This window comes from Oncorhynchus nerka, linkage group LG6 (assembly GCF_034236695.1).
Source record: "Oncorhynchus nerka isolate Pitt River linkage group LG6, Oner_Uvic_2.0, whole genome shotgun sequence".
NCBI lineage: Eukaryota > Metazoa > Chordata > Actinopteri > Salmoniformes > Salmonidae > Oncorhynchus > Oncorhynchus nerka.
Window position 1 is genome coordinate 68617273 of NC_088401.1, and position 24096 is coordinate 68641368.

At 41.7% G+C, this 24096-nt stretch overlaps 1 protein-coding gene across 1 annotated transcript; it reads right to left on the bottom strand.

The window, feature by feature from the left end:
* Positions 1-9118: 9118 nt before the first annotated feature.
* Positions 9119-24074, bottom strand: LOC115131189 (histone-lysine N-trimethyltransferase SMYD5-like). The gene is made up of 13 exons (XM_029662785.2): positions 23958-24074; positions 23123-23231; positions 21516-21661; positions 18780-18901; positions 18038-18107; positions 17637-17741; positions 15392-15454; positions 15095-15165; positions 14852-14953; positions 14518-14579; positions 14263-14357; positions 13874-13944; positions 9119-11842 (listed from the first exon to the last, which is right to left on the bottom strand). The coding sequence occupies exons 1-13, from the start codon at positions 24048-24050 to the stop codon at positions 11728-11730; spliced, it is 1224 nt and encodes a 407-aa protein (XP_029518645.1). The 5' UTR covers positions 24051-24074; the 3' UTR covers positions 9119-11727.
* Between the last annotated feature and the right edge of the window lie 22 nt (positions 24075-24096).

The window sequence follows — 24096 nt, forward strand, 5'->3', positions numbered from 1 at the left end:
GCCATTGAACTAGAGTAGCTGTTTTTAAAATCACCAAAATGGCCTCACGGTAACAGCCCTGAGCAGTTTCCTTCCTGTCCTGCAGCTCAGTTCAGAAGAACAACTGTATTTTTGATGTGTCTGGGTGGTTTAATACATAATCTCCAGCATAATTATGAATTTGACCATGCTTAAAGAGACACGCAATGTCTAATTTTTACCGATCTACCAATTACCAATCACTGCCATTCTTTATGATTCTTTCGAAAAGCTCCCTGGCTATTTTAGTTGAATCTGTGCTTTAAATTCAACACTTGACTGAGGGACCTTACAGATGTTGTATTTATGGGGGACAGAGGAAGAGGTATTCATTCAAAAATCATGTCAACCCCTATTATTTCACACAGACTGAGTCCATATAACTTATGTGATTTGTTAAGCAACATTTTACTCCTAAACTAATTTAGGCTTGCGTAAACAAAGGGTCTGAATACTTATGCATCGACTATATTTTAGCTATGATTTTTTTAGTGTAGATTGTTGAGATTTGTTTTTGCAATTAAATCTATTTTAATACCACTTTGTAACACAATAAAATGTGAAGAAATCCAAGGGGTCTCAACACTTTTGCAAAGCACTGTATCTCATTGCATACAATGGTGTTCATTTCAATTATAGATGATTCGGACTGGAAACCATGTGCTGGTAAAATAACAGGATTGTCTTATAGAGTTCTACAAGTCTATTTTGTTGGAGTCCCAAAAATTATTCTGATATAATTGCTTCATGAATGTGACCTTTTGTATGATAACCAGCCCATCAGAAAGCTACCCGCAGGATTTGAGGGAAGCTCTTGATATTGAAAAATGTTTTATCTAGCGGAGCCATCTCGCTAGCCTGCAAAATATTCTGACTACTAGCATTGGCTGGACATAATTGGATACTGTTCATCCTTTTGTATCCCAGATTTTTTAAATGCCACAGTGAAAAGAAAGCATCAGCTTTATCCAACAAGGACGTGTAGAATGTCCAACAGAAAAGGATCTGAAATCGAGATAGTAGATAAAGCTGAATAGCTGGAGTGTTTCAAAACTCTCATTTGCACTTTGTGACTCCAACCACATTTTGGTCTCTATGGGACTGCCTGGTCTGGCCTTCGAGAAACAATTCATCTGGACATCCACGCTTCGCTTCTTTCACAAGAATGTTGGGCGGTTTTATTTTGATTGTCTACAACTCAAAATTGGAAAGGGTTGGAGAAATTCGGAAATGTCAACAAGTTCGAAAGGTCCCAAACCACCAGCGGGGAGAAATAATAAAGGAGAACTTCAACTGACCGTGTTGAAGAATTAAAAACACTCAAACCAGTTCCTAATACAAATAAACACCCGTCATTTTGTAGCTATATCATAGGCCTAATATTATTTCAGGTTCAAGTATGGCTTATTCAGAAGACTTGACTTAATCACAAAAATATGTCTGTCCGCACAAATGTTAGTTCTTTATTCCTGCAGCCTGTACTCCATCTGCTGCAGAATAAACTAATGATGCAGTAAATATGTTCTTGAGTGATCCTGTTCTCTTGCTCTGGGCTAGACCTGCACATGACTTCTGATGGAGTTCCTGTTCTCTTGCTCTGGGCTAGACCTGTACATGACTTCTGATGGAGTTCCTGTTCTCTTGCTCTGGGCTAGACCTGTACATGACTTCTCCAGATGACTTTCCACCATGGAAGAGGTTGCTGAACTAAGATTATAAGATCCTAAACACATGACAACCTGACACTCTCCAAACACATGGAGTAAACTGAAAACAAAGGAAATTATTGCAGAATGATAACTTTACACAAACTTTTGCATTTTGACAAATTTGAATAACCAGACACTGATAAAAATCAAAACAAACATACCTTCTTTGAACACTCGACCACACTCCAAACATTTCTTCAAAACAGCAACAACACAGCTCATAGCACACATGCCCTTCAGGCAGTGGTGTATAGTGCTTAAGTAAAAATATTTTAAAGTACGTAAATAGTTTTTTTGGGGTATCTGTACTTTAACTTTACTATTTATATTTTTTGACAACTTTTACTCCAATACGTTCCTAAAAATAAAATAAAATGTACTTTTTACTCCATACATTCTCCTTTGATACCCAAAAGTACTTTTTACATTTTGAACAATTAGCAGGACAGGAAAATGTTCAAATTCACACATTTATCAAAAGAAAATTCCTGGTTATACTTACTGCCTCTGATCTGGCGAAATCACTAAACACACATCCCTCGTTTGCAAATGATGTTGGAGAGTCCCTGGCTATCCATAAATTAAAAAACAAGAAAATCATGCTGTCTGGTTTGCTTAATATAAATAATGTGAAATTATTTATACTTTTGATACTTAAGTATATTTTAGCAATTACATGTACTTTGATACTTAAGCATTTTTATAACCAAATACTTTGACTTTTACTCAAGTAGTATTTTTCTATTTTCTATTAAGATCCACTATATATACAAATGTATGTGGACACCCCTTCAAATAACTAGATTCAGCTATTTCAGCCACACCCGTTGCTGACAGGTGTATCGAATTGAGCACACAACCATGCAATCGCCATAGAATTGGCAGTAGAAGGGCCTTACTGAACATCTCAGTGACTTTCAACGTGGCACCTTCACAGGATGTCACCATTCCAACAGATCAGTTCATCATATTTCCGCAAAGTGGTAGGCCACACAAGCTCACAGAACGGGACCGCCGAGTGCTGAAACGCGTAAGCGCTTAAAATCAGAACGCTACCTGCCCCAATGCATGGTGCCAGTGAAGGGAAATCTTAATGCTACAGCATACAATTGTATTCTAGATGATTCTGTGCTTCCAACTTTGTGGAAACGATTTGGGGAAGGTCCTTTCCTGTTCCAGCATGACAATGCCCGCATTCACAAAGTGAGGTCCATACAGAAATGGTTTGTCAAGAGCGGTGTGGAAGAGCTTGACTGGCCTGCACAGAGCCCTGACCTTAACCCCATTGAACACCTTTGGGATGAATTGGAATACCGACTGCGAGCCTAATCGCCCAACATCAGTGCCCGACCTCGAATGGAAGCAAGTCCCCGCAGCAATGTTCCAACATCTAGTGGAAAGCCTTCCCAGAAGGGTAGAGGCTGTTATAACAGCAATGTTCCAACATCTAGTGGAAAGCCTTCCCAGAAGGGTAGAGGCTGTTATAACAGCAATGTTCCAACATCTAGTGGAAAGCCTTCCCAGAAGGGTAGAGGCTGTTATAACAGCAATGTTCCAACATCTAGTGGAAAGCCTTCCCAGAAGGGTAGAGGCTGTTATAACAGGAATGTTCCAACATCTAGTGGAAAGCCTTTCCAGAAGGGTAGAGGCTGTTATAACAGCAATGTTCCAACATCTAGTGGAAAGCCTTCCCAGAAGGGTAGAGGCTGTTATAACAGCAATGTTCCAACATCTAGTGGAAAGCCTTCCCAGAAGGGTAGAGGCTGTTATAACAGCAATGTTCCAACATCTAGTGGAAAGCCTTCCCAGAAGGGTAGAGGCTGTTATAACAGCAATGTTCCAACATCTAGTGGAAAGCCTTCCCAGAAGGGTAGAGGCTGTTATAACAGCAATGTTCCAACATCTAGTGGAAAGCCTTCCCAGAAGGGTAGAGGCTGTTATAACAGCAAAGGGGGGGACCAACTCCATATTATGATTTTTGATGAGCAAGTGTCCACGTACTTTTGGTCATGTAGTATATCTTTACTTTTACTCAAGTGTGACAATTGTGTACTTTTTCCACCACTGCCTTCAGGGACAAAAGCTCTCACCTGGACAAGTTTAAGGGGTGGTTTTATCAGAGAGGAAGAGGCAACGCGAGAGGGTTTACTCCGACCAAAATCTGCAGCAAAAATAATCCCGGGATCATGTGCTAGTCGGAACTAGGAAACTCTGACATTTCCAGCTTGCTAACTGGTTGAACGAGTCACATGTTTAACTACAACCAGCTAGGAAGTCTGGAATTTCTGAGTTTCCTAGTTCCTACATGAAATACTCTATAATGTAAAACCAATGAAAATTCTATCATTTGTAAAAAATACAAAAATACAAAAAAATACAAAAATATTAAGAATATTTCTTGATTAGATAAGAATTCAACCCGAGTCTCCTTTGGCAACGATTACAGCTGTGAGTCTTCTGGCTAAGTCTCGAAGAGCGTTCCACAACTGGATTGTGCAACATTTGCCTATTAATCTTTTCAAAATTGTTAAGCTCTGTGAAATTGGTTTTTGATCATTGTTAGACAAGCCTTTCAGGTCTTGCAATAGATTTCCAAGCAGATTTAAGGCAAAACTGTAACTCGGCCACTTCATTCACTCTCTCCTTGGTAAGAAACAACAGCGAAGATTTGGCCTTGTGTTTTAAGTTATTGTACTGCTGAAAGATACATTTATCTCCGAGTGTCTTGTGGAAAGCAGACAGAACTAGGTTTTCCTCTAGGATTTTGTCTGTGCTTAGCTCTATTCCATTTATTTATTTATTTTAAATACATTTTTACCCCCTTTTCTCCCGAATTTCGTGGTATCCAATTGTTAGAAATTACTATCTTGTCTCATCGCTACAACTCCCGTACGGGCTCGTGAGAGACGAAGGTCGAAAGCCATGCGTCCTCCGAAACACAACCCAACCAAGCTGCACGGCTTCTTAACACAGAGCACATCCAACCCGGAAGCCAGCCGCACCAATGTGTCGGAGGAAACACCGTGCACATGGCTACCGGCCAAAACCTCCCTAGCGCTGCGATGCAGTGCCCTAGACCACTGCGCCACCCAGGAGGCCCCCTATCCCATTTATTTTTTATCCTGAAAAACTCGCAGTCATTAATGATTACAAGAATACACATAACATGATGTAGCCACCACTATGCTTGAAAATATGAAGTGGCACTCAGTAATGTGTTGAATTCGATTTGCCCCAAACATAACACAGTAAATTGCTTTGCCACATTCTTTTGCAGTATTACAGTACAGTCATAGCCAAAAGTTTTGAGAATGACACAAATATTCATTTTCACAGTTTGCTTTAGATATTTTTGTTAGATGTTACTATGGAATACTGAAGTATAGTTACAAGCATTTCATTAGTGTCAAAAGCTTTTATTGACAATTACATGAAGTTGATGCAAAGAGTAAATATTTGCAGTGTTGACCCTTCTTTTTCAAGACCTCTGCAATCCACCATGGCATGCTGTCAATTAACTTCTGGGCCACATCCTGACTGACGGCAGCCCATTCTTGTATAATCAATGCTTGGAGTTTGTCAGAATTTGTGGGGTTTTGTTTGTCCACCCGCCTCTTGAAGATTGACCACAAGTTCTTAATGGGATTAAGGTCTGGGGAGTTTCCTGGCCATGGACCCAAATATCAATGTTTTGTTCCCCGAGCCACTTAGTTATCACTTTCGCCTTATGGCAAGGTGCTCCATCATGCTGGAAAAGGCATTGTTCGTCACCAAACTGTTCCTGGATGGTTGGGAGAAGTTGCTCACGGAGGATGTGTTGGTACCATTCTTTATTCATGGCTGTGTTCTTAGGCAAAATTGTAAGTGAGCCCACTCCCTTGGCTGAGAAGCAACCCCACACATGAATGGTCTCAGGATGCTTTACTGTTGGCATGACACAGGACTGATGGTAACAGCTTTTTTCCGGATGCCCCAAACAATCGGAAAGGGGATTCACCAGAGAAAATGACTTTACCCCAGTCCTCAGCCATCTAATCCCTGTACCTTTTGCAGAATATCAGTCTGTCCCTGATGTTTTTCCTGGAGAGAAGTGGCTTCTTTGCTACCTTCTTGACACCAGGCCATCCTGCAAAAGTCTTCGCCTCACTGTGCGTGCAGATGCACTCACACCTGCCTGCTGCCATTCCTGAGCAAGCTCTGTACTGGTGGTGCACCAATCCCGCAGCTGAATCAACTTTAGGAGATGGTCCTGGTGCTTGCTGGACTTTCTTGGGCACCCTGAAGCCTTCTTCACAACAATTGAACCGCTCTCCTTGAAGTTCTTGATGATCCGATAAATGGTTGATTTAGGTGCAATTTTACTGGAAGCAATAGCCTTGCCTGTGAAGCCCTTTTTGTGCAAAGCAATGATGACGGCACGTGTTCCCTTGCAGGTAACCATTTTTGACAGAGGAAGAACAATTATTCCAAGCACCACCCTCCTTTTGAAGCTTCCAGTCTGTTATTCGAACTAAATCAGCATGACAGAGTGATCTCCAGCCTCGTCCTCGTCAACACTCACACCTGTGTTAACGAGAGAATCACTTACATGATGTCAGCTCGTCCTATTGTGGCAGGGATGAAATACAGTGGAAATGTTTATTTGGGGGATTCAGTTCATTTGCATGGCAAATAGGGACTTTGCAATTCATCTGATCACTCTCCATAACATTCTGGAGTACATGCAAATTGCCATCATATAAACTGAGGCAGCAGACTTTGTGAAAATTAATATTTGTGTCATTCTCAAAACTTTTGGCCACGACTGTAGTGCCTTGTTGCAAACAGGATGCATGTTTCGGAATATTTGTTATTCTTTTTGCTCTGTCAATTACATTAGTATTGTGGCATAACTACAATATTGTTGATCCAACATCAGTTTCCTCCTATCACCAGCATAAAACGTTATAACTGTTTTAAAGTCATCATTGGGCTCATGGTGAAATCCCTGAGCAGTTTCCTTCCTCTCTGGCAACTGAGTTAGAAAGAACACCTGCCTGTATCTTTGTAGTGACAGTGTGTTTTGATACACCATCACCATGCTCAAAAGGATTTCATGTCTGCTTTTTTTGTCCCAATCTACCACTAGGTGCCCTTCGACAATTAATGTGAGGCAATTAGGCAGCCCACAATGTTTCCACAAGATAAAGTTAGTCCTGATGACTTTGCAGTAAAGGTACTTTTGACACACTTCCAACCCCCTTTTGACTTTGCCAGGGAAATGGTTAGGGAAAACTGACCACAGATATCCAATGCATTCTATCTAAATCCTAAAAGTGTTATTTTACTAAGGTACTGATCATGATATTGCTGTCCATCATGTTTGTTTTCATACATGGTTAGCTATGGTGCAACGACCCTCCCTCAGGTTGGCTGGTCACAACTCAAGTGGCCATCTATCACTCAACCTTGGAGTAACCCTCCAAGGCAGTCATGGTATCCATTGCAGTAACCGATTTGGACGGGCCTAATGTAGATTGTAGATTGTTTCCATATGGTACCCATTTCAACCCCAGTGACTCGTTCTGGTCTTGAAACGGCTTCCATTTCAACACTGCCCCGTCAATCATGGTGTGCCCACATTAAACACGTTTTGGAATAAATCTATAATATTGGTAAGTATTAGCAATATCACTCTCCACCTAGAGGAAAGGGACTGACAAAAGAGAAACTGTTGGACCAAAATAAAACAAAAAGTAATCTGATGCCTCCAAGATGAGAACGTAATCCAATATGTTACAAGTAGGTGAAAATTCAGTCAAATAAGACTGGGAAACATAAAGCCTATATTTGTAACTGATGACTTTGAATGTTTGTCATTACTTGTGGGGGACTCCTGGTAATTGAAAATGTCAGTTATATTCAGAAGTCAGTTGGGTAGATGTGGCACTGAACCCCATAAAATAAAAACGTATTTCAGTGTGACAATCAGAGTGGTGCCATGTTTTTCATATTGTGATGCTTATTATGGAATTTGGCTACATGTTAAAATTGATTACATTTCGATTTTGTGTCACTGATCTACACACAATACCGCATAAAGAAAAGTGGAATTGTGTTAGAACATTTTAGAATTTAATCAAAAATGAAAAGCTAAAATGTCAATAAGTACTCAACCCATTTGTTATGGCAAGCCTAAATAAGTTCTGTAGTAAAAATGTGCTTAACAAATCACATAATAAGTTGCAAGGACTCACTGTGTTCAATAATAGTGGTTAACATGATTTTTTAATGACTACCCCATCTCTGTACCCCACACATACAATTATCTATAAGGTCCCTTAATCAAGTAGTGAATTTTAACAGATTCAACCAAAGACCAGAGAGGTTTTTCACTGCCTCGTAAAGAAGGGCATCTATTGGCAGATGGGTAAAAATACAAAAAGCAGACATTGAATATCCCTTTCAGCATGGTGAAGTTATTAATTAAGCTTTGGATGGTGTATGAATACAACCAGTCACTACAAAGATACAGATGTCTTTCCTCTAACTCAGTTTCCAGAGAGGAAGGAAACTGCTCAGGGATTTCACCATGAGGCCAATGTTGACTTTAAAACAGTTACAGAGTAATGGTTGTGATGTGAGAAAAATGAGGATGGATCAACAACACTGTAGCTACTCCACAGCACTAACCTAAATGACAGAATGAAAAGAAGGAAGCCTGTTCAGAATACAAATATTACAAAACATGCATCCTGTTTGCAACAAAGCACTTAGTAATACTGCAAAAACAATTTAAAAAAAACGTTTTGTCATGAATTCAAAGCATTATGTTTAGGGCAAATCCAACACATCACTGAGTACCACTCTCCATATTTTAAAGCATGGTGGTGGCTGCATCATGTTATGGGTATGCTTGTCATTGGCAAGGACTGGGGAGTTAAGGATAAAAATAAACATAATAGAGCTAACTATGCACAGGCAAAATCCTAGAGGAAATCCTGGTTCAGTTATCTTTCCAAAAGTCACAGACGAATTCACCTTTCAGAAGGACAATAAACTAAAACATAAGGCCAAATCTACTCTGGAGTTGCTTACCAAGACAACGAATGTTCTTGAGTGGCGTATATAGTTTTGACTTAAATCGGCTTGAAAATCTAGCAATGATCAACAACTTGAGAGCTTTAAAAAAAAAAAAGAAAGAATAAATGGCCAAATATTGTACAATCCAGATGTGCAAAGCTCTGAGACAAATTACAATCAAATCCATTTGAATCTCACTTTGTAACAACAAAATGTGGAAAAAGTCAAGGTGTGCGGATACCTGTCAATATGAGACTCTGTATATGAATATTTAATCAGATACTGAAGGTTTTGTATTATAAATCACAGTGTGAACGTCAAACCTGCACATCTAAGTCTGACATGATTTGATCTGATTTTACCGTTTTAAATCATGAGATGCTAATTTTATAATTTCTCTCCATCTGCATGTCTTGGCAATGATTATAATGTACCAACTTTTCTTTCCTTCCAATCTCATTACTGAAATATAGATTGTGAGTGTTTTAGCCTTGGTGAGACAGAATAAAAGCCTCTTTCTCTAGATGCATATAATTGCCTTTTATTTAGACACCGCCCTCAACCCACTTCCTGTCCCCTTCCATCTTCAAATGAGGCTCTGGGTCAGCCCCTTTCTCCTGGGGTGTGACATTTGACCTTCACACTTTCTCCATTTGAAGGGAGTGCAGTGTGTGGAAAACTGCACTCGACCCCTACTGTGGACGCTCCGCTAAAAGCAGCCACATTCCAGAACTGCAGAGGCCCCGTGGGGATGCTGGCATGAGCTCAGAGGATGACGGCCGATGGGTGTTGGACTTCACTCCAAGACGCGTCCAGAGGTCCAGCCTCCCGCAAGATCCCAGGTGTGCATCCTCTCATGGAAGTAAAAATATGTTCCCTTTCATCTCTCATGTGAATGTCCAGCGTAAATTTGCATTTGACTCTTCTAAACCAATCCCATAGGGAAGATAGGCTGACACTGATGATGTCCACAGAGAAAAATTTGCGTCACTGAAAAAATTGGGGGCAGGTGTGAAATCACAAAATAGGTCACTTAGCCACATTTTCTATCAGATTTTTTTCTTCCTATTCTAAAGATGTGCCGTTTTCTCGCTTCCTGGATCGGCATCTTAACATCCAAGCAGAGTGGGAACAGCAAACACATGTTCACTGCTCCAATAAGATGTAGATGTATTTGCAAGGCTGTTCTTGAGTTACAATCTAGTATCAATAGAAAAGAGCCTATAGCAAAGTCAAGGTCGCATGAAGAGTCAACAGGCACAAATGAAACGGTCATTAAAATACCCATCGAGGTAGAAAATGTGATTAGGAAGGAATACTTGTCAAATCTTCATGGTCTCACAGATGTTGGCGATAACTCACAAATAAGATTTACTGACTTCCCAAATATCCAGTTATCCACAGGGTATCGGTCTGCTTCAAGGCAATGCTGACGTGGTCATAGTTGGTAAAGACTGCCAGTTGGCTTAACTTCTGCATACAATCAAATTGCACTAAGCAGAATACAAATAAAGAAAATAAGAGAAGACATTTTAATCTCAATGGTTTATGCCAGAGTGGTAAAAATTAAAATTGCTAGGATTCTCATACAGTGTTTGCTGCCGTTCTTATGCTGCAGCATGTCCTTGTGTGACATCAAAAGCAATTTGTTCTCATGCACCAGTGCTCTGAATGCCAACTGAGATAATTGAGGTTAGTCATTTGATGTTAGCCATATTTGTTCGGTAACATTGAAAACATTGGCATTGAAGATTACGGTCATTGTAGTTCTATTGATTCACGAGTGGGCAGTAGCAGCAATTTCACTCATGTGGAAATAACAGTTCTCAATAAACGGGGAAATAGTTAACAGACAATAGCTTTCTACTGCTCAAGGTTATTCTGGCTGATGGTTAACTCCTAGGTTGCAATGTTCCTAACGTTCCTTGATAGATCGATGTACTTAATTTGGCCTGGTTACTTCAGCTACACTGTAGATACTTTAATGTTATCACTACTAGATTGGCCAAGTGCATTATCCTTCTCAGAACATACTCACCGGACAGTTTATTAGATACACATCTAGTACCGGGTCGGACCTTTCCTTTTCATGAACAGCAGCCTGAATTCTTAGGGGCATTCTACAAGGTGTCAAAAGTGTTCCACAGGGATTTTGGTCCATGCTGATGCAATGGCATTACACAGTTGACACAAATTGTACTACAACAGTCATGCTGAGAACAGCCTGTGAAAGCTATGATCCCTTATTGATGTCACTTGTTAAATCCACTTCAAAATCAGTGTAGATGAAGGGGAGGAGACAGGTTAAAGAAGGATTTTTAAGCCTCGAGACAATTTAGACATGGATTGTGTATGTGTGCAATTCAGTGGGTTTAGTAGTAGGCGCAAGGCACACTGGTTTGTGTCAAGAACTGCAATGCTGCAGTTTCCCGTGGGTATCAAGAATTCTCCCATTGGAGTCAACATGGGACAGCATCCGTGTAACGCTTTGATACCTTGCAGAGTCCATGCCACAACGAATTGAGGCTGTTCTGAGGGCAAAGGTGCAAGCAACACCTAAGGAATAAATTACATCTTGCCTATTTAATGATTTCTACCATTCTAGAGGTACTAAACTGTGATAAATTCAATCTGGGTGTCTTTAATGTAAACGTTTCCAATAAGCAGAAGCTACACGAGAGGTTAGAGACGACGGCTGATACTGCAGAGTCAGGTGACCAAATGCTTTTCAACCGGGAGATCCAAAGCTTCAGGCCATTGAGTGACTTTTTCCTTGAAAAATTATATTTTGGTACACAACTGAAGTTCATATGCTTGGAGTTTGATATGTCGTCTTTGAAATTGGTCTTCACTGGGCAGAGATGCAGTTAGCTAGCGTGGCTGAGAATGGGATTGGGAGGGGGTGAGTAGGAGGGAGGGAGCTGGTCTTTGTTCCCCCTCAGACATCCGTTATCTCCTCCTCCATGTCATCCGACGACGACGACAACGCCAGATCCAGCTCATCCATCTGAGACACACATTTTGGACACGAGCAGACGAACAGGTAGTTTTCTCTGGGAAGACAATAACGATGTTACATAAGTCACACAGTTACCTGTCTCATTCTGGAGAGCAAGAAAGATGATAACGCGGACTGATAGAATGCATTTGCGTCAATCTATCATTACTTCTCTGTTAAAAAGAAATGCCATTATTCAACACGCATACTGTAAACACTATGTATATAACATAATAAAACAGTATATAAGCATAATACACAGTGGGTCTGAATTGTTATCATTTGCTGAGAAAAAGAGTCAGAGGCCAGTCTTTGTTCACGCTTCACTACCTCCAGTTTCTGGGAGTTACGGCATTTCCAAGGTAAAATGCCTTTCAACAGGATACAGTAAATGTGAATGAAAAGTGGGCTTACAGAACAAGCCTGCCCTGGGTTTAAAGTGCGACTGAACCAAAAAAAGCTACTACTTTTGAAAATGGCATATGTGGCATCGGAACTACATTTTGACACTAGAATAAATGTTTCTAAGTGTAAATAGAATCATTTTGGTCTTGAAGACGGTCTGAGATTTGCGAGATAAATAGGGAAAGAAATTGTGACAAATGAAGTGTACCCTAAATTACAGTAGAGTTGGGTTTATTTCAATCCTGCCCATAGCTGGCAGCACCCAAGTAATCATCAATTAGGAGCTCAGCTGCATACGAGCCAATTGTGACACACATGGTCAATTTGGTTAGACATTCAATATCCCTATGGGGCAAGTTAAGGACCATCAGTACATTACAAAACGTACATGAGAATAAAAAATAAAAAAGTCAATAACTCCAAATTTCATTGATTTAAAAACATAAAACCAACTACAAATGGCAGAAATCCACACAAATATTGAAAGAATTTAATGAAACTAAAATATTGTCCCATTTACATTGTGCAATTTCATGGCCGCACCAACTATCCCCACAGATGGGCTATCCAAAGACAAACCAATTTTGCCACAGTCGGCTGAAGCGAATAGGTGAAAGAAATTGGCTTGCTACTTCCAGACACAAGACCCGGTTAGACGGTTTCCAGTTACCTACACTGAACAAAAACAAACGCAACAATTTTACTGACTTACAATTCATATAAGGAAATCAGTCAATTGAAATAAATACATTAGGCCCAAATCTATGGATTTCACATGACTGGGCAGGGGTGCAGCCATGGGTGGGCATAGGTCCACCAACTTGGGAGCCATGACCACCCACTGGAGAGCCAGGCCCAGCCAATCAGAATGTAATAAAGCCTTTTTGTGGGAAAAAAGCTCAGACAGATCCCGCAGGTGAAGAAGCCAGATGTGGAGGTCCTGGGCTGGCGTGGTTACACATGGTCTGCGTTTGTGAGGCCAGTTGAACATACTGTCAAATTCTCTAAAACGACATTATAGGAAGCTTATGGGAGAGAAAAGAACATTAAATTCTCTGGCAAAAGCTCTGGTGGACATTCCTGCAATCAGCATGCCAATTGCATGCTCCCTCAAAACTTGAGACTTCTGTGGTACTGTATTGTGAGACAAAACTACACATTTTGGAGTGGCCTTTCATTGGATGGATTATTTTAGCAAAGGAGAAATGCTCAGTAACAGGGATGTAAACAAATTTGTGCACACAATTTGAGTGAAATACGCATATTTTGCATATGGAACATTTTGGGGATCTATTATTTCAGCTCATGAAACCAAGACTTTACATGTTGCGTTTATATTTTTGTTCAGTGTAGAAGGGTGAGTTACTAACTGTACTGTTTTGGCAATGAACGTACAAACGCTTCCAACGTTCAAACAAACACGCCTCCAAAACCCGAAATCTCGTTCTCAGTCGCATTTCCCAATGAGGAGAATTAAAACAGAGGCTAAATCAGGAAGTAAAAATAGGTAGTGGATTGACAGTTTGCTAATCGATCAAGAGCGTTGTTCGGCACCGGAATAACCACCAGAACCCCTCAGCTGCACTGGCCAAGGACTGACTGTTATTACCTGGGAGGGTGGCCATTGAACTGGGAACAGTTTGAGTCTGTCAAAGGGACACAGGGGATTTCAGTTGTTTACCTCAGAATTTTCTGTCTGCTATGACAGCTCCGGTCACGCTGACAGCAGTCCAAGTAACTGATGCAGATCTCCTGGATATGTGAGGAAACAAAAGTTAGCAGATGAAGACATTCACATCAAAAGACCTCCCATTACTGTTACTATATTTACACAACAATGCGCTATTATTTTGGTGCCAGAATTCAATCGATGGCTGGCAAAACATTTCTCTGGCCTCCTCACACTACATTTACAGGCAGATGCAAGCCTTCTCAATATCTGATAGCTTAACACATCAGCCTCAATCTTCAGTCTCTGACTGCTAAAACTGACTGACAACTGAGCACAAAGTTCTCTCCAGTGTATCCATGGCCAGAATGTATCCCCCCAACCCAGCATCCTCTTCTGACCTCTCCAGGGCTGATGTCACTAAGGGCACTGAGGTGAAGCAAGAAGTTGTTGTTCGGGAAAGATGCCTCCGCTTTCGGTATGCAGCTGTGGTTACCTAGAGAGTAGACGACACAACCAAAACAAAAGTATTTGATAACGACTGTAAACATGGCCTTTTGACCAGGGCAGTAGTTCATTTAATTTATCCTGTATGATGTGTGTGTTTGTGGATTATGGAAGCTGAGGTTAGAAGCCACCTGATTGTGACGACTCACATGAGCTCTGAAGTAGGAAGAGCCCAGAACCCTCGCAGTTCAGGAAGTCACCAGTCTCTGAGGAGACAAATCAAATTCAGCTCTGACCTCCATTCTCAGTAGCAGAGATGTATTCCATTTTAGTAAGGATTTCAAATATGCTGAGTCAAGCCAATCCAATTCAGAGGCGCCAAGTATCCTTTACAATCTATTATAAAATGTGAGCTGCACAAAGCCTTGCTTGGTAATGTAGGTTTAGACAAATATTTTAATCAGACAGCTTTCCCCCAGTATTCCTCAATAAACAGAACAGATGTCTCATGAAGCAACAGTGTAAGAAGGGAATTGTGACCTTTCGATGTCCTTGTATAGTTGATCAATGAAGGAATCCAATTGCTCCCTCTGCTGGCTAGTCAGCTCCAACGCATCACATGCATGAGCCCATTGGCTGAGAGAGCTATGTAAAGAAACATGATAAAACAACGTCGGCACTTTAAAGAAAGACTAATATTGGGACTAATGGCACGCCATAAGTGCATCATTCATGTCCATAACATCAATCATTTATGAGTTGGAAAGATTGAGAGCTGAACCTTACCTGGTACCTATGCCCTGTCCATTGGTGTCTACAAGGGCGAAGAGGGAGCGAAATCCCTCAGGTGTAAACCACTAACGTGAAAGGACACACCTTATATAGCATACAGTATCTGCATCATAATCACACATGTTCAGCTCAGAGCTCACTCATGGGAAATTATTAAATCCAAGACAGATATTATTTTATATTCTTGTCTCCAGGCTGACAATGAAATAGCCAAGTACCTAGTATTAGCTTGACAAACATGTATGCCCATAAATAAATTGGTCATGTAAAGGGAAATTGTGCCATTCTTACCATATTGAGATGATCATCGTAAAGTGCTGTCGTAAACAGGGTTTGTAGTAAGGTCAAATGTCCCTAAAAAATGCAACATACCATAAAACTTATATTAAACGCAGACTCTCAAATAGCCGCATGTTATTTTTTTATATCCGGGCAACAGCACACATTTCAGCAAATAAAGGCTTGATCTAAATGAAATGTTTACGAGGTTTAATGTTTGATTTGTTACATTAAATACACTGAACAAAAATATAAAAGGCAACATATAAAGTGTTGGTCCCATGTTTCATGAGCTGAAATTTCCCAAAAAGCTTATTTCTCTCCAATTGAGCACAAATTTGTTTAAATCCCTGTTAGTAAACATTTCTTCTTTGCCAAGATAACTCATCCACTGGATAGGTGTGGCATGTCAAGAAGCATGATCATTACAGAGGTGCATCTTGTGCTGGGGACAATAAAATGTGCAGTTGTCACACAACGCCACAGATGTCTCAAGTTGAGAGAGCGTGTAATTGGCATGCTGACTGCAGGAATGTCCACCAGAGCTGTTGCCCAAAAAAAATGGAATGTTAATTTGTCCACCATAACGTTGTTTTAGAATTTTGCAGTATGTCCAACCAGCCTCACAACCGCAGACGACGTGTATGGCGTCTTGTGGGCGAGTGGTTTGCTGATGTCAACGTTGTGAACAGAGTGCCTCGTGGTGGCGGTGGGCTTATGGTATGGGCAGGCATAAGCTACGGACAACAAACACAATTGCATTTTATCAATGGCAATTTGAATGCACTGGGATACCATGACGAGATCCTGAGACCCATTATTTTTAAGGTATCTGTGACCAGATGCCTATTGTGACCAGATGCCTATTGAATATTCCAATTGATTGATATCCTTAAATTAACTGTAACTCAGTAAAACCTTTGAAATTGTTGCATGTTGCGTTTATATTTTTGTTCAGTATAATTTGAAAACTAAAAAATAATGGCACTCATACGTTTTTAATCACCTGTAAGAAACTGCTAGCCATTTGGCTGCTAACAGCTGAGAACTGCTAGCTACCAGGCAAGCACAAAAACAGTCAACTTCGAGAGTACAGAGCCCTCAAACTTGGCTGATCGCCCTCTAGTGGCGAAAGTACGAACTGACAAAAATGCACAGTTGAAGGATAATTAAAAAACGTTTTTAAATAGAGACATACTAAGACAAAAGAACCATCACAGTGTGTAAATGATAGCAGTGCATGAAATTAAGAAATGTATTAAAATGTTGGAAGAGAATGCTGGAATTAAACAATTAATGTAAAGATGTGCCCTCACTAAACTGTTAACAGGAATGTCTATCATGCATGTCGGATTTAAATACTGGCCAATGTCATAACAGGGGAGGTTGTCTTCTTTCGAATGTTCTTTTGTGATGTTCCTACCTCGAGAAACATAATTTAACAGAGGGTCTAACACATTTCTCCTAATTGTCTGCCTCTTCAGTCCAGGGTGCATTGCATGATGCCGTTGAGATTGTCAAACTCCACTGTGAGCCACATCAATCTGCAGGTTGAACATGGTGAGATTGTACTCCTAAATTGATAGCGCAGTTTGTTAGAGCCATTTTACAGCTAACTAGATACTTCACATGCTGATATTGACTTTGGTATTATTGTGGGTACCTACGTTCACTAGCTAACTAAATTGCCAGCCAATAGAGAGCGTTGCATTGTGGGTTTTGTAGTTGACTTGCGCTGCCACAGATTTCCACATGTTGCTACCAACCTTATTTTAGAGTCAAAATTAAACATTTGTTCACAAAAACTATTTCCCACATATTAGCGTTATGTAACACTAAATTACAGAAATGAGTGGTTTTGGGTGGATTTTTCCTTTCAATATGCAAATAAGCAAAAGCTGTGTGTATTAAGCAAATAGACGCCAGGCTCAAATAGAAGCCTGTCTGTAATAAGCGCCTGTTGTGTTCAGTGATTTAAGCAAATAAACACCCAGGCAATTAATGGAAGTTTTACAGTAGTCTATAATCTATTACAATAACAATGAGTCAAACCTAATAGTTAGCACAAATGTGAAAAAACTAATTTGAAGCTCAATCCCTGTTTCCTCAATTCCTCTCTAAGCACATTGGCGGAGAGGTTCCAAGGTCTCTTCCTCAGACCTCCTCCTCCAAATGAGCCTTAAGGGGAATTGAGGAAGCAAGGATTTGACAGCTAGTAGTTTACATTTTCAGGCACAGCCACTACCTCTATTCTTACCTGGAACTTCTCTCCCAGCAGCTTGTGTGCAATTTCCTCCTCCTCGTTGGCCGCACGGCTGCAGAACTGAAAGAACAACTTCTGCCAGCAGCATTTGTCTTGGGCCTGCATGACAAATTCAAACATTATATAGTGTTTTGAGTTACCTTTCAACTCTTTTTTTGAAAATTGTATTTTTTCCCCCCACATTTATTGAAAGCAGTACTCTGAATATGACCCTAGGACCAAGAAAACATTCAAAATAGCTTCTGACATTTCATAATTGAATGTTTGTTAAAATGGGGGAATATTATTTTTTTCTTCAGTTTTCAGCCGACAACAAAATACAGAATGCAAATATAGAGAGCAACTCACTTTGGAATTAAAACAGCTGAAAAAAAAGGCGGTAGGTGGTAGCTCACCTGTTTGACAGTGTCCACCATCCTGGCCATGAGCATGATGCTGGAGGTCTCAGGAGGGTAGTGCATACTCCTAGGGGACAGATGGAGGGGATCATGTCACCTCAATATCAGTGAGGCTGGATTTGAAAACATTACTAGCTGCCAACTCCTTGCTTTCTCGTCCTCATTTCCTCCAATTCCTGTCTCCCTGTCAAAGCCAATTGAAAGAGGAATTGCAAGGGAGGGATCTTTGAGAGGGAGATAAAGAATTAGAGGAAACAAGGACAGAGAAAGCTAGAAACATTGTTTCAAAACCCAGAGACTCGGCAGACCAGGGTTTGGCAAGTCAATGGGAGAAGTTATAAATGTGTCCTTAGTTAATTTCCTCAAAATTTAAAGGCAAAACCTAGATTTGAGATGTCTTCGGTAGCTGAAACTGTAATTACTACAACCTCGTGAAATTGACATACTGACATGTTTTTATTTTCATCAAAACATTTTATCGAAGTGGTGCCTTTGATTTGACGGCCTGCACATAAGTAGTTCGGCGCGAAAACCGTTAGTCCCGATGACGTGTTTCTGCGCACGAGCTTAGCTAGCTAACGTCGCCATGATATTTACCAGCATGATCGGGGATTCTATTTGAGAAGCAGTTTCTAGACATCTTCATAATGTACTGTCTTTGGTAAAATTTTCAGATTCAGTGCAAGAGAAATATGGGCCCCATCAATAGGAATTAAATTAAACAGCAAATCCATCTCACCTCCAGGCATCCTTAAGTTTGTTGACGGGATGGTCCGGGTCCTCTTGGGAGTGGCCTAAGCACAGGGCCCGATGGTACTGGTCTGCCGCAGCCTGCCGACACTCGTTGCTACAGTACATCACCTGGAGGGGGAGACAAAGTCTACTTCAGTGAGAGGTCTTGTTTGTTCCAATAAGTTGGACCCGTTCCTGACCCGAATAAATGTGTTACAAATACAGAGACCTGGTTCAAATGGACCCAAAGACAACCGGACCCGGCCCCGTATAGACCCTGCCTGATCCGATCCCAGTGAAGGAAGCAGCAGAAAATCTATATTTTTAGCTACGTTATTAACTGAAGCTGTTAATGCACGCACCAGGGGAGAGCGGAACGGAGCTAAGAGGGGACTTGCTGTGTTTGTGACTGTGTGGCTCGAGGAAGAGACACAGCAGCAACCAAGTCGACTCGCACCACTAAATTCTAGCTGCAAAAGCTAGATGACTTATCATCCAATCCTACATAGTACCCGTTTCACTGCATCAAACCAAGAAGAGAAGCTAGTTAAGATAGCTAGCTATCTTGGCTAAGCAAGCTATTTAGGATGTGCTTTCTCCCCCGTCCTACACAATAGCTCCATTCAAAGTATTAAGCAGCAGACCATCTGCTGGCTCTTGGTCGTTGAAAGGGAAACATATCCTTCTCATTTAACTTTTAACTCCATGGATCTCCTAACTTGTTTACCAATACACATACGGGGCCAGAGTCTAATGCCGCTTTGATGACTTGTAGATGGTATTGAGTGCAGTATATACATATGAGATGAGTATGTAAACAAAGTGGCATAGTTAAAGTGGCTAGTGATACATGTATTACATAAAGATGCAGTAGATGATATAGAGTACAGTATATTCATATACATATGAGATGAATAATGTAGGGTATGTAAACATTATATTAGGTAGCATTGTTTAAAGTGGCTAGTGATATATTTGACATAATTTCCCATCAATTCCCCTTATTAAAGTGGCTGGAGTTGAGTCAGTGTGTTGGCAGCAGCCACTCAATGTTAGTGGTGGCTGTTTAACAGTCTGATGGCCTTGAGATAGAAGCTGTTTTTCAGTCTCTCAGTCCCAGCTTTGATGCACCTGTACTGACCTCGCCTTCTGGATGATAGCGGGGTGAACAGGCAGTGGCTCGGGTGGTTGTTGTCCTTGATGATCTTTATGGCCTTCTTGTGACATCGGGTGGTGTAGGTGTCCTGGAGGGCAGGTTAGTTTGCCCCCGGTGATGTGTTGTGCAGACCTCACTACCCTCTGGAGAGCCTTACGGTTGTGGGCGGAGCAGTTGCCGTACCAGGCGGTGATACAGCCCGACAGGATGCTCTCGATTGTGCATCTGTAGAAGTTTGTGAGTGCTTTTGGTGACAAGCCGAATTTCTTCAGCCTCCTGAGGTTGAAGAGGCGCTGCTGCGCCTTCTTCACGATGCTGTCTGTGTGGGTGGACCAATTCAGTTTGTCTGTGATGTGTACGCCGAGGAACTTAAAACTTACTACCCTCTCCATTACTGTTCCATCAATGTGGATAGGGGGGTGTTCCCTCTGCTGTTTCCTGAAGTCCACAATCACACTCCGAGGGCCCTCACCTCCTCCCTGTAGGCCGTCTCGTCGTTGTTGGTAATCAAGCCTACCACTGTTGTGTCGTCCGCAAACTTGATGATTGAGTTGGAGCTTGGAGGGCACTAAGGTGTTAAAATGCCGAGTTGTAGTCGATGAACAGCATTCTCACATAGGTATTCCTCTTGTCCAGATGGGTTAGGGCAGTGTGCAGTGTGGTTGAGATTGCATCGTCTGTGGACCTATTTGGGCGGTAAGCAAATTGGAGTGGGTCTAGGGTGTCAGGTAGGGTGGAGGTGATATGGTCCTTGACTAGTCTCTCAAAGCACTTCATGATGACGGAAGTGAGTGCTACGGGGCGGTAGTCGTTTAGCTCAGTTACCTTAGCTTTCTTGGGAACAGGAACAATGGTGGCCCTCTTGAAGCATGTGGGAACAACAGACTGGGATAGGGATTGATTGAATATGTCCGTAAACACACCAGCCAGCTGGTCTGCGCATGCTCTGAGGGCACGGCTGGGGATGCCGTCTGGGCCTGCAGCCTTGCGAGGGTTGACACGTTTAAATGTTTTCCTCACGTCGGCTGCAGTGAAGGAGAGTCTGCATGTTTTAGTTGCGGGCCGTGTCAGTGGCACTGTATTGTCCTCAAAGCGGGCAAAACAGTTATTTAGTCTGCCTGGGAGCAAGACATCCTGGTCCGTGACTGGGCTGGTTTTCTTTTTGTAATCCGTGATTGACTGTAGACCCTGCCACATACCTCTTGTGTCTGAGCCGTTGAATTGAGATTCTACTTTGTCTCTATACTGACGCTTAGCTTGTTTGATTGCCTTGCGGAGGGAATAGTTACACTGTTTGTATTCGGTCATGTTTCCGGTCACCTTGCCCTGATTAAAAGCAGTGGTTCGGGCTTTCAGTTTCACGCGAATGCTGCCATCAATCCACGGTTTCTGGTTTGGGAATGTTTTAATCGTTGCTATGGAAACGACATCTTCAACGCACGTTCTAATGAACTCGCTCACCGAATCAGCGTATTCGTCAATGTTGTTGTCTGACGCAATACGAATCATATCCCAGTCCACGTGATGGAAGCAGTCTTGGAGTGTGGAATCAGATTGGCAGTGCAGATGGGGAAAGACTTGAGAGACACTCAACTGGCATTGTGGGCAAGCTTGGTGCAGCTCTGGGCGCACCTTGCACAGCTCAGTGTGGGGTAGACTGAGGCCAGGGTTGCCACTCAGTCTTCGGGCATTATCCTGAGCTGTCTCCAGAGCACTCAAGCAGTATTCACAGGCTGGAGGAGACACAGGGATGGATGATTAAGTAAATGGGAGATACCTAAGGGTGATTTTATCACTAAACTACATGACCAAAAGTATGTGAACTGCTCGTCAAACATCTCATTCCAAAATCATTGGCATTATGGAGTTGGTCCTCCATTTGCTGCTATTAACAGCCTCCACTCTTCTGGGAAGGCTTTCAACTAGATGTTGGAACATTACTGCAAGGACTTGCTCCCACTCAGCCACAAGAGCATTAGTGAGGTCAGGCACTGATGTTGGCCGATTAGGCCTGACTCGCAGTCACCACTCCCATTCATCCCACAAGTGTTCAAGGGGGTTGAAGTCAGGGCTCTGTGCAGGCCAGTCAAGTTCTTCTACACCAATCACAACAAACCATTTTTGTATGGACCTTGCTTTGTGCACAGGGGATTTGTCATGCTGAAACAGGAAAGGGCCTTCCCCAAACTGTTGCCACAAAGTTGGAAACACAGAATAATCTAGAATGTCATTGTATGCTGTAGCGTTAAGATCTCTTCACTGGAACTAAGGGACCTAGCCGGAACCATGAAAAACAGCCCCAGACAATTATTCCTCCTCCACCAACCTTTACAGTTGGCACTATGCTTTGGGGCAGGTAGTGTTCTCCTGGCATCCGCCAAACCCAGATTTGTCCGCCAGACTGCCAGATGGTGAAGTGTGATTCGTCACTCCAGATAACAAGTTTCCACTGCTCTACAGTCCATTGGCGACGATCTTTACACCACTCCAGCTGACACTTGGCATTGCATATGGTGATCTTCGGCTTGTGTGCGGCTGCTCAGCCATGGAAACCCATTTCATGAAGCTCCCAACTAAGTTCTTGTGCTGACGTTGCTTCCAGAGGCAGTTTGGAAAATCGGTAGTGAATGTTGCAACCGAGGACAGGCGATTTTTACGCGCTACGTACTTCTGTTCTGTGAGCTAGTGTGGCCTACCACTTCTCGGCTGAGTCGTTGTTGCTCATAAACGTTTCCACTTCACAATAGCAGCACTTACAGTTGACCGGGGCAGCTCTAACAGGGCAGAAATTTTACAAACCGACTTCTTGGAACGGTAGCATCCTATGACGGTGCCACGTTGAAAATCACTGAGCTCTTCGGTAAGGTCATTCTACTGCCAATGTTCGTCTATGGAGTTTGCATGGTTGTGTGCTCAAAATAGATACACCGGTCAGATAGCTCAATCCACTAATTTGAAGGGGTGTCCACATACTTTTGTATATACATTAAGAAACACCATTATTTTTTTTTTAAATCAGCAGTTCCCCCTGGGCTATGTTCATCTAAAATATGGATTACAAAAGCAAAGCCAGCAGGAACATTTTGCGCCAAGATTTTCAGTCATCAACAGGAACATAAAAGGAGGATTTGTTGTAACTTCTGAGTTGTTCAGTCTGTCAACCAACTAAATCTTGAACCTATATGGCACCCCACCTTTATATTTGTACTGGGAATTCCACAAAAACTGGGAAGAGACAAGAGGGCGCTCTACAAAAATGGTGTCTCCCTTCTTGATGGCCTTCTTGGCAAATAATCCTTTGCCCTAAAATAAAAGCAAAATGTTTAATGTTAGTTTGCCATGACAATTTCCTTACGCACCTAGCTACATATTCTTTATCCATACCAAGTGCACCCTATTGAGTCAGACCAGGATAGCCTTTGACCTTTATTAGCCCCTTCAAAAAGGTATAGTAGGAGACTAATCTGTGCAAAGCTTTCATTAGCTAGCTAGCTATTTAACGTTACATGATGCTAGCTAGCTAGACTAAACGCGTAGCTATCTAGTTAACATTAATCAGTTAGTCACCTCAATGCCACATGGATTGCTGACATGTCCTAGCTAGCTAGCTACAGTAATAAAGTATAATAAATATAGGCCATATGTGACGCTTTAAATGTATGAATTTCAGTCCTTGACTAACAATGTTATTCTGTACTACTATATGTATTGTCATGTTTCATGTGGACCCCAGGAAGAGTAGCTGATGCTTTTGCAGCGGCTAATGGGGATCCTAACGTTAAATATCCCCCCAAAAAAAAAAAAAACATTAACATGGCTGGTAGCTAAGTAACCACGCAGTGTAGTAGCTAGCTATGGCCAGCCAGTAAACATAAAAATATATTTTTTTACAAGAGATTCTGTCCTTCTCATAATTTGGGCCAGCCAATTTGACAGCATGCGTGGCACTGCATTTGGCATCAAAACGGTGCTAGAAAACGACAAACTTGAAATTAGCCTTTTCAAAAAGAATCCCTGTCTGCACATTACCTTAACCTTGTCAATAAATCGGACTTCCACACAACTGCAAACTTTAGTTGTGTCCACGCAGAAAGAAAGCATGTCATCTTGGGAGGCAGCCATCCTCAAATTAACCCTTGGCCTTTGAACTCTAAAGTTTTTAGAGGAG

Coding starts and splice junctions, on each gene's coding strand:
- LOC115131189 (XM_029662785.2), bottom strand. CDS start 24,050: ATGGCTGCCTCCCAAGATGACATGCTTTCTTTCTGCGTGGACACAACT. Junction 14,580..14,851: donor CAACTATACAAGGACATCGA/AAGGTCACAATT, acceptor TTGATTTGTCTC/CTCAGAGACTGGTGACTTCC. Junction 13,945..14,262: donor GTGACATCAGCCCTGGAGAG/GTCAGAAGAGGA, acceptor TCACATATCCAG/GAGATCTGCATCAGTTACTT.